We start from the raw sequence: 10,089 nt of genomic DNA on the forward strand, positions 1-10,089 counted from the left end.
GGCCTTGCTCCCCTGAGGCGTGGCTGCTCCCACAGCATCCAGGTAAGGGGAGCAGACGCGAAGTCCCGGCACCGGGGAAGAAAACGCACACGGGACCCGAGCTTCCGGGTCCAGCCTTGCAGCTGGGGTGCTAGTCCCCGCGTCCATGCAGAGATGAAGGAGCTTCTGGGGACCATCGTGGAGGCAGAGAACGCAGAGAAAGGGACAGAGGCGCAGTTGCCACAGCCACCTGGGCAGAAGAGAGGGCGAGGCGCCAGGTAGGATGCGGCTCCGCCTCCTGTTACCTTCCCGGCTCGGAGGCGGAGGCTGAGCACCTTAGAACCCTGCCCGGCTCTCTTTCTCTCTCTCTCCCTAAGGATCTCTGAATTCCCAGCCTTCTCGGCGGGTTCAGGAAGGAAACCTGGAGCGGAGGGCCACGGAGCCGAACCAGGGCTCCTGATCTCCAAGCGCGTCCGATGAAAGCTACATTTTGGGACTGGAAGCTCAAGCTAAAAGAATTCGTTTGTGCCACCAGCAAGGAGCTCAGGTTAGTCAGCACTGGGCCTGCCAGACTCCCAGAGATGATTAGAGTAGCCAGGCTCCTCTAACCCTCACCCTCAAAACATGGAAGCCACCCCAAAGCTCTCCCCATTAAGAACCCCCCTTCCCTCCTGGCAGAGCAAGGGTCTTAGGACTCACTTAAACTAGTTCACAGAAAGTTAAGACCCGCAGGGCTCCTCCCAAGATAGAGATTTTGTACAGCTTTCACCTGCACCTGCAGTGGGGTTGTCAACTATGTAGCCGCGTTGGAGTCATACGAGCTTTTGGAGGTGACCCCCACCCCCGCCCCAATAAATTCATTGGTTCATTAAGCCAGTTAGACTTGAGTCGAATCGTTTCTCTAGGATGTAACTGGTGTATCCCTTATGTGGGATAAATAGATGTTTATTCCAGTTTCACAGGAAATGTTATACAACAGCCAGGGGGGCCTGCTTTCGCAGCTCTAAGGTTCCCTCCTCCTAAGCTGGGGTGCCTCTGGTCCCCAACCCCTGCCCGGGAGGCAGAATGTGTCCCTTACATACGGAGGTGCAGAGGTGCATCCCAGCAGGCCCTGCATCTCTTGCTGCCACTCATTTGCATAGCCCCCTGACCTCATCCCCCTGAGACTCAAACGCTTCGCCACCCTGCAGTTAGGCTCCCAACTTCTGCCCTAAGAACCAGGGGTCGCTCACTTTAGCTCCCAGAGCCTGAGGAGTCCCAGCCTCTGAAGTTCACATTGAGTGCCTTCCAAATCACCTTTCCAACTCACCTTTCCTCCCTCAGCCATGTGGACTCCCAGCCGGAGACAGCTCTGCCTGGCCTTCCTGCTGGTATGTGTGCTCTCTGTCGGCTCCTTCCTTTTCCACCTGCACGGAGCAAACTTCTTTCAAAACAATCTAGCTCTCTCTATCATGTGTCCAGACTATGAGCTGCTGAGGTCCCCGGTGGCCATGGTGTGCCTCTCCGAGTCACTGCAGAAGCCCAATGCCTCCCCTACTTCCTGCCCCGAGCCATCCTTCCCACTCTCTGGGACTTGGACTATCTCCCCAGGAGGCAGGTTTGGGAATCAGATGGGACAGTACGCCACACTGCTGGCCCTGGCCCAGCTCAATGGTCGCCGAGCCTTCATCCAGCCTGAGATGCACGCCACGCTGGCGCCCGTGTTCCGCATCTCCCTGCCAGTGCTAGACCCCGAGGTGGACAGCCTCACCCCTTGGCAGCACTTAGTCCTGCATGACTGGATGTCAGAGGAATATTCCCGCCTGGAGGAACCATTTCTCAAGCTGTCTGGCTACCCTTGCTCTTGGACGTTTTTCCACCATCTCCGGGAACAGATCCGCAGGGAGTTCACCCTGCATGACCACCTACGAGAAGATGCCCAGAACCTGCTGAGTGGGCTCCGCCTAGGCCCCTTGGGCATCCGCCCTCACACCTTTGTGGGTGTCCATGTGCGTCGTGGAGACTATCTGAAGATAATGCCCAATCGCTGGAAGGGAGTGGTGGGCGACCGAGCTTACCTCCGGCAAGCGATGGATTGGTTCCGGGCCCGGCACAAAGACCCTATCTTTGTGGTGACCAGCAACGGTATGAAATGGTGCCTGGAGAACATTGACACATCCCGCGGAGATGTGGTCTTTGCTGGCAACGGGCAGGAGAGAACCCCGGGGAAGGACTTTGCGTTGCTGACACAATGTAACCATACCATCATGACTGTTGGCACATTTGGCTTCTGGGCTGCCTACTTGGCTGGTGGAGACACTGTCTACCTTGCCAACTTCACCCTGCCCGACTCAGAGTTTCTGAAGATCTTCAGGCCTCATGCAGCCTTCCTGCCCGAGTGGGTGGGCATTAACGCAGACTTGTCCCTGCTGCAGGCTCAAGGTGACCCTTGGGAGCTAGACAGTCTTTTAAGATGAGTCTGACCCATCGAGAGTCAGCTGTCTGTCTCTCTGTGCTTTTGGAGTGTGTCTGTGGAAGTCCTCGAACTAGGGGGGCGCTCATTTCCAGACTCCAGATGAGGGGCTCTCTGGAAATGCTGGAACGATTTACAGACATTCCGACAGGATGCCATTTTCCGTTGGCTGAGAAAACCCAAGTCGGCACTGTAAGCCGCAGTCCCTCGGACAGTCCTGGCTCACCTTCTTAGAACATCTGGGCAGCTGCTTCTGGGTTGTAAAGGCTGAAGAGACTTCTGACTCGCCAGCCAACCTCCTGGGTTCCTGGAGCCATTTCTAGGGGGGGAGTTGGAGGTGGTTTCTGAGAGCCTGGTCCAGTCCGTGTACAGCACCCTGCGAGTCCACCATTAACACTCTGGATAGTGAAGAGCTGTGCTGGCGAAAACCGCTGCCTCTTCACTGCTGTGACATGGAATGGGTGACTTTCTCAGGAGCCAGCATTGTGTTAGAAAGATGAGAACAATTTGAGCAGATCTGAATTTTGTCCAATTCCTGGGCCCCAGAGAAACCCCAAGGACTCTTATTTTGGGTGGGGAGAGTAAACAGGCTAAAGTATGGGGGAGAGGAGAGAGCCACTGCTGGGATGCAGCCCTTGCAGGGACTTAAAAAAAAAAAAAAAAAAAAAAAAAAGAATTCAAAACTTAAAGCACAGACTAGCCCTGAGTTTAGGGTCAAGGAGGTTTCTTCCTTTGAAGATTCCACAGGGATCTGGGGTCTGTTTTCTGGAGGTAGCCAGGCCTACAGAAAAGAAGGGTGTGGCCCGGGCTCACAAAGCCCCTGAATCCAGCTCTGAGAAGCCCCAGGGTGAAGGGTCTGAAGGCGTTCCAGACCCCAGAACCCTTCCTACCTCTGTAGAAGCACAGGTTCGGAGCGGGTTGTGATCTTGTATCCTTGATGTTTTCAAGCATGGATGTGGTTTCCTCAGATAGCACTTAATCTAATTGTATTCCCTCCCAAGACAAAGCTCTATTCTTCTCAGGGAGTTTCCAGGCACTTTTTCCCAACTTAGCCTGAACAGGCTGGAGAGAGGAAGCTGTGAATTAAAGGGCCACATCACCAGTACGTGTACTTGAAGTTTCTGGAGCTGTGTGCTGCACGTGAGTGTGCAACACTATAGAGGTGTGTGTGTGTGTGTGTGTGTGTGTGTGTGTGTCTACTAGGAACATTCATGACTCACGAATAAAGTACCTACTTAGATCTGGTAACCCTTGCTGATGGATTTGTAGTCCATTTTCCCTCAGTACGTTTCTCTCAAAACTTCACTATTGGCCACCAGACCTGTCTTGTCAAGTAGACCAGGCTGGTCTGGAATTCGTGGCATTTTCCTGCTTCAGCCTCCCAAGAGTTAGGACTACACGTGTGGGTCACCATGCTCGACTCCAGACCTTTCCTTACCTAGGTTTGAGACAAGGACAGAGTAGCACGCTGTGGGGGCAGGTCATAGACAAAGAGAGACGCTCCAGTGCCTTCTGGGAGTTGTAGTCCTGGGTTAGAAGAGTATCCGCTTCCAGCATCTTTTTCTCTGGACACCAAGGTTTCCAGCCAGCTAGAGGGCATCCTGCGGGAAACCTGAGGGCGATGAAGACCAGAAAGGGGACCAGAGCAGGTTAGCGGTTTCCGTTCCGTAAGTGCTGGGAAAGTTCTACGAAGAGGCTGCCACCCTGTGACGTCATGGAGGAACGGGCGGGGCCTGCTTTGTTGCAGTCCAATCAAACTTAGAGTTGGACTTCTGGGCGGGGCCAAGGAGAAGTCCCAGAAAATATTTCCAAGGGAATTGGGGTTCCCCCACGCGGGATGTGGCCCGAGTGTTTTGTGAAGAGAGGGCGACCGGTGACTCTCGGAGCCAATAGAAAAACCCTAAATTCTTCCCCCCGAGTCTTCCAAGAAAAACCTTAATCTTAGTTGTGAGAGTGTATTTTAAATAGTCCTCAGAACCTGGACTGAGCTGGACCAAGCATTAGCGCCTGAGGGCACGAAGTTGGAGAGCCACTGTTAAAGGGTGTTAAGGTACTTGGGGCCTGAGTAGAGTATGTCTTGAGAGTTAGGGGTCTCAGTCTTGAAGGGTAGACGGGTACCCCAGAGACTGGAGGACAGCTTTGGAGCATGCTAAAGTTCCTTTGGACCTTCAGGTTTAAGGATTTGGGATTTTAAAATTTTTATTCGGAAGACCTTTTTAGTTTGCTAGTATCCAAGTTGGTTGTCAGGCAAATCATTTACTTATATAATTAATTAGTTGATTTATTTGGAGACAATCCTGAATAGGCCACGGTGGTCTTGACTTCCTCCTCCCGCCTCAGCCTCCCAAGTGCCGCTACCTGGGCTTTTGATGGTTTCTCTGGTTTGATTATTGCATGCCGTTTGCGTTGTCACAGGGTTTGGGGGCCTTGAGAGTCTGAGTGTTGGTGTAGTCTCAGATTCACAGTTAGGAATCATAAGAATTCGGGGTAGTCAGGGGAGTGAGCCCATGCCTTGGAAGTTTGAATGGCGTAAGGTTGGAGGTGGTCCTGAGTTTGGGATCTGGCTTACTAGTTTGCAGGCACACCAACTAAAGTTTGAGGGCCCCTGAGTTGGGAGGTCCGAGTTCAGAACTTTGGGTCTTTGATTACTGCTCTTTTGCTTGGGAATTTCCCAAAGACCCTCTGTATTGACCTTTGGAACCCTCTGAGACTGTTTTCGGCTTCTGTCTAGCGCCCTCTCCGCTGCCCTCAGTTTGGGGTGAGAAGACCCTCTGGCGGTGCTGGCGAGCTGTGTGCTCTGGCCTCCATGGGGCCGCTGTTTACACTCTTGCTGGCAGCGCTGGCCGACTGCCTGTGTCCAGCGAGGTCCTGCATCATATGTGACCCGTTTGTGGTGGCTGCACTAAAGACTTTGGAGCAGAGTTACCTGCCTGGCCACCTGGCACCCGAGTATCATGAAAACCTTATGAAGAAGGTGGAGCAGACAGTGAAGGACTTTAAAGACCTGCCTTTGAATCAGGACACCTACGTGGGGGCCGTGGGTAAGGAGGACAGGCCAGGATGGGAGTGGAAAGGCTGGGGCCAGACGTTGAGGCCTCGGGTGACGGGGTCTTGTACATAGGCAACCCTGATTTTAAGAATGAAAAGTTAGCTGGGCATGGTGGCACACACTTTTAATCCCAGCACTTGGGAGGCAGAGGCAGGTTCTGTGAGTTTCAGGCCAGCCTGGTCAACAAAGTGAGAGTCCAGGACAGCCAGTGCTGCACAGAGAGACCCTGTCTCGAAAAAAAAAAAAAAAAAAAAAAAAAAGGGAGGGGGTGATGGGTGGGGAATGCGTGTAGTGGTTCACAACTTTATTCCTAGAACTTGGGAGGCAGAGGCAGATGGATCTCTGTGAGATTGAGGCCAACCTGGTCTACAGAGCAAGTTCCAGGACAGCTATATAGTGAGTCTCCACAGCAACAACAGCAATAACACACACACACACACACACACACACACACACACACACACACACAAAGAATAGAAAAAGTCTCAGGATACAAGATCACGGAGTCCCGTCCCATAGCTCACAAACAGTGGTTCTAGCAAGTTTGTGTGGTAAAACTACAAGTCCAAGAAGGCAAAGAGTTGCCACCTCTTTAACCAGGAATCTCTTTGCCTGATGACCTCATGGGTATTGTAGTTTCTATGAGGTGGCAAGCCAATGAGATAGAAAAGCTCTATCTGCCCTCCACACACAGATGAGGACACACTGGAACAGGCATCCTGGAGTTTTCTGAAGGATTTGAAACGTATCACAGACAGCGACGTGAAAGGTAGATGTATCCGAGGACGTGGGCAGACCCTCAGAGAACCCCTGGCCGATGATGCCTAAAGCAGATGCTCAGATTCGTGTCTCTGCTTGACTGACATGCCATTCTAGCTCTGCCACTTTCTTAGTCACGTGGCCTTGGCACCTGGGGCCTGGCAGCTTCCTCAGCTCCAATGTGGAGATCATCACAATCGGCTTCCTTTCTCGGTGGCTGTAAATGCCAAGCCCGGAGTTCAGTGCCTGCTCTTATTCCTCCCCGAAGGACTAGAGTGTAGGATGGCATCCCGGGCACGCGGGGCATGCCTGTATTCCCAGCTACTCAGGGGGGCCGAAGCAGAATTGCTTAAGCCTAGAGTTCCAGAACAACTTGAGCAACATAATGACATAAGTCTAAGCAAATCAGAGAGGTAGAGCTGGTTGTGGTGAGGCCGCCTTCAATCCCAGCACTGAGGAGGCAGAGGCCGCCAGACCTCTGAGTTTGAGGCCAGCCTGGTCTATGCAGCAAGTTCAAAGGCAGCCAGGACTACATGGCGAGACTCAGAGAAAGGAGAGATTAAAAAAAAATAAAATGTAGGGGTTGGGATGTTGGTGCATGCTTGAAGATGGAGACAGAAGGATCGGGTGTTCAAGGTCACCCTCAGCTACGCAGTGAGTCTGAGGTCACTTGTCAGTACTAGTGCGTGTAGCATACGGGATGCTAACCCCCCTCCCCTGCATTCCACACCTGAGTTTGGGGAGCACCTTTTCTGGCTCTGCTTCCTTCTAGGAGAGCTCTTTGTAAAGGAATTATTCTGGATGCTTCGTCTACAAAAGGACATCTTTGCCACGCTTGCTACACGGTTTCAAAAGGAAGGTGAGGGGAGTTGCAAACAGCCTATACCTTCCTGAGCCCCTCCTCCACTCACACACTGCTCAAGGACACCTCTCATGGGTCCCTCCTCACCTGCATAAAAACTCCTAAACCTCAAGCCTCTCTGTTGAACATCTACTTCCTCTGAGGCTTGGTAGCAAAGCCTGTAATCCCAGCATCTGGGAGGCTGAGGCAGGAGGATTGCAACTTTGAGGCCACCTTGGGCTTAATGCTGAGGTGCTGAGTGGTATACTTCTGTGGGGACATATTCTTGCAATTATGGGAGTTGACGGGTGGAGGCCAAAGGTCAACCGTTCACGCCCCCTTGAGACTCCTTTCTTTCTTTCTTTCTTTCTTTTCCTTTCTTCTTTGGTTTTTCGAGAAAGGGTTTCTCTGTGTAGCCTTGGCCGTCTCAGACTCACTTTGTAGACCAGGCTGGTTTTGAACTCACAGGGATCCGCCTGCCTCTGCCTCCTGAGTGCTGGGTTTAAAGGCGTGCGCCACCATGCCCGGCTTGAGACTCCTTTCCAAAAACAAAAATAAATCTGATTTTCTTTCTCTTTCTCTCCCTCCCTTGTCCCTTCGGAGGCAGTTTATTGTCCCAACCAATGTGGTGAGTCCAATATGCATAATGTATTCTTAGGGCCCCATGAGCCGCCCCTTGGGATGGGTGATTTTTTTTTACTCTCCCATTTGGTCTTTCCCTGACCTGCAGTCCTTTCTTCAGCTTGGACTTCTTAGCTAGTAGGCGGAGTTATAGCTGTGCTGCTACTTCGGCTGGGGCACTAACGCTGTAGACACTGGGTGCAAACGGCTCGCCCCAGCCCTTGACCTTGCCAATTCTTTTAGCCCCGCCTCTCAGTGGGAGGGGCGCTACAACTCTAACCTTCATCCCTTCAGGCACGATGCTGCAGACCTTGATCTGGTGTAATAGGTGTGAGAAGCAGATCCACTCTTGTCGGAAATCCTTGGACTGCGGGGGTGAGCCTGGCCTCTCGCCTCTAGGGTCTAGTGTGAAGGGGTGGGACCTAGGAAAGACTGCGGCTGCAGCAGGGCTGCCCCGGAAGTAGCCACGCCTCCCTCCCCATACCCCCTTTTGCTCAGAGCGTCGGATAGAGGTGCATCGGTTGGACGACATGATCCTGGACTGTCAGCTCAGTTGGCACCATGCTTCTGAAGGACTTACGGATTACAGTTTTTACAGGGTGTGGACATCCAACCCCTGTGACCCTTGACCCTAAGTCTGTTAGACCTGTGTGAGCCCCCGGGGCCCCCTGTCCTGAACCAGTCCCTCATGGCCTGTCAGAGGTGTCTTCTGCTGATCCCCAGAGAGCGCCCATCCCTGAGTGGGGACTGGCTGGTGCCAGGCACGACCCCTGCCCTGTAGTGAGTCTGTGGTGCCTCCTGTCAAGATGAGGGAGGTCAGCAACCCCGATTCCTGCTTCCCCTGCACTGAGGCCCCATCTACTCCCTGTACTCCCCCCAGTCCCCAAATTCCCCAGGCCTCTGTGACCCATTGAGCTTGGGTCTAGGTTTGGGGGAACAGTTCTGAGACCTTGATGACCAAGGGGAAAGATCCCTACGTAACCAAGACGATGGTGGGTCCCGAGGATTCCGGCAACTACCGCTGCGAACTGGGAACCGTCAACTCAGGTCCCGCCACTATCATCCATTTTCGTGTCATAGGTCAGTCTGGGGGCGTTGGAAAAGTAGCATTCGGGGTGGGAGAAGCCCTGGAGGTGCGGCCTCATCCATGAGACCGCGGTCCCTGCTAAGGGGTGTGGCTTCCCTTCAGAGGTGTGCTTTCTGGTCATGGAGGTGTGGCTTCCCGCCTGGCCGGTTTGCCTTAGGCCTCAGTTGGACTTGGGGGGGGTTCCCCACTCTCTAGAGAGGGCCAGGGTGGGTGGGGGCAGGCTTGCCTTTACCGGCTGCTGCCAGGACTGCCCTTTGGCTCTCCTCTGTCAGTATTGCCCCCAAGGATCGTAGAGGAAAAACCACCACCAAACGTCATAGCCCAAGAGGAGGAGACCCCTGGCGAGGTGACGGCAGAGACCCCGGATCCGGTACTTACAATCACCCATTCTCCAAAACCACCGACAAGCCTGAAACATCGCCTTTTTATACTGCTGATCCTCGGCTTCGTAGTTCTTGTGGCCAGCATCATTGCCTCGTGAGCCGTCCACTAGGACACTTGGAGGGAGGGTGGGCCTTGAGTAAAGTGGACTTGTATGGAGGGGAGAGGTTTGGACGAAGAGATGCGCTTTGGGAGGGAGCGAGCATGCCTTGGATAGAGGAGTGAGGAGCCTGGGTAAGAGTGAGTCTTGAAGGGCGAGGCAAGATTTGGATGGAGAGGAGAGAGGCTTGATGGAGGGGCGTGGTGTAGTCTTGGATACGAAGAAGAGATTTAATAGGGCGTGGACAAGGGCTTGCTTGGGTGGATGGATGAGGCTTCCATGAAAGGGCCAGGGCCTTGGGGGGGGGGGGGGCGGGGAGTGACTTGGAAGGGGCGGGGCTTGTGTAGAGGGCGGGGCTTCCTTACAATCCCGTGCTGGCGCAAGACAGGAAGCTACTGGGCATCTTTCTTTGGGGGCTCTCTTAGGAGGACTAGGCTTATATAAACTTCTAGGTTAGATTTGTTGGGGGGGGGTTAAGGGAAGCGCGTGTACTTCCCTCAACCCATGACCTAATGTGATTCTGTACCCCTATGTCCTGCCCCAGGGTACTTCACTTTAGGAAGAAAGCCAGAGCTAAATCAAAGACCTCAAGTTTGGAGGTCAAATCTACACCTACGACAGAGCTGGAGAGGCCCTCTATACAGCTGGAGTCATCCGAACCGGTCGAATTGAAGCTCTCTCAGTCAGACGCTCCGAGTGGCACTAAGGAAATAGAGGAAGAAGAGGCCGGGGAATCAGAAAGCTAATAAAGATTTGACCTGTTGTCTCAGTATCTGACTTACTCTTGGGGACTGGTCCCGACTTCTGGCTTCTGGCTTCA

At 53.3% G+C, this 10,089-nt stretch overlaps 2 protein-coding genes across 2 annotated transcripts; both read left to right on the forward strand.

Annotated features, from left to right (window-relative positions):
- Nucleotides 1-382: 382 nt before the first annotated feature.
- Fut1 (fucosyltransferase 1 (H blood group)) lies at nt 383-2,451 on the forward strand. The gene is made up of 2 exons (XM_051148532.1): nt 383-526; nt 1,303-2,451. Exon 2 carries the CDS (start codon nt 1,305-1,307, stop codon nt 2,433-2,435), a length of 1,131 nt encoding a protein of 376 aa, XP_051004489.1. The 5' UTR covers nt 383-526; nt 1,303-1,304; the 3' UTR covers nt 2,436-2,451.
- A 2,710-nt stretch (nt 2,452-5,161) lies between these two features.
- On the forward strand, nt 5,162-10,015 carry Izumo1 (izumo sperm-oocyte fusion 1). The gene is made up of 9 exons (XM_051149686.1): nt 5,162-5,472; nt 6,175-6,249; nt 7,012-7,098; nt 7,688-7,708; nt 7,996-8,076; nt 8,200-8,300; nt 8,628-8,781; nt 9,061-9,265; nt 9,814-10,015. Exons 1-9 carry the CDS (start codon nt 5,238-5,240, stop codon nt 10,013-10,015), a joined length of 1,161 nt encoding a protein of 386 aa, XP_051005643.1. The 5' UTR covers nt 5,162-5,237.
- Nucleotides 10,016-10,089: the final 74 nt, after the last annotated feature.

The sequence above is a fragment of the Acomys russatus genome, chromosome 7 (assembly GCF_903995435.1).
Source record: "Acomys russatus chromosome 7, mAcoRus1.1, whole genome shotgun sequence".
Classification (NCBI taxonomy): domain Eukaryota; kingdom Metazoa; phylum Chordata; class Mammalia; order Rodentia; family Muridae; genus Acomys; species Acomys russatus.

Excerpts from the sequence above, each read along its gene's own strand:
- Fut1 (XM_051148532.1), top strand. The coding sequence starts at position 1,305 with ATGTGGACTCCCAGCCGGAGACAGCTCTGCCTGGCCTTCCTGCTGGTA.
- Izumo1 (XM_051149686.1), top strand. The coding sequence starts at position 5,238 with ATGGGGCCGCTGTTTACACTCTTGCTGGCAGCGCTGGCCGACTGCCTG. Across the intron at positions 5,473-6,174 it reads CACCTACGTGGGGGCCGTGG|ATGAGGACACACTGGAACAG; the intron begins GTAAGGAGGACA and ends CTCCACACACAG. Across the intron at positions 6,250-7,011 it reads CACAGACAGCGACGTGAAAG|GAGAGCTCTTTGTAAAGGAA; the intron begins GTAGATGTATCC and ends GCTTCCTTCTAG.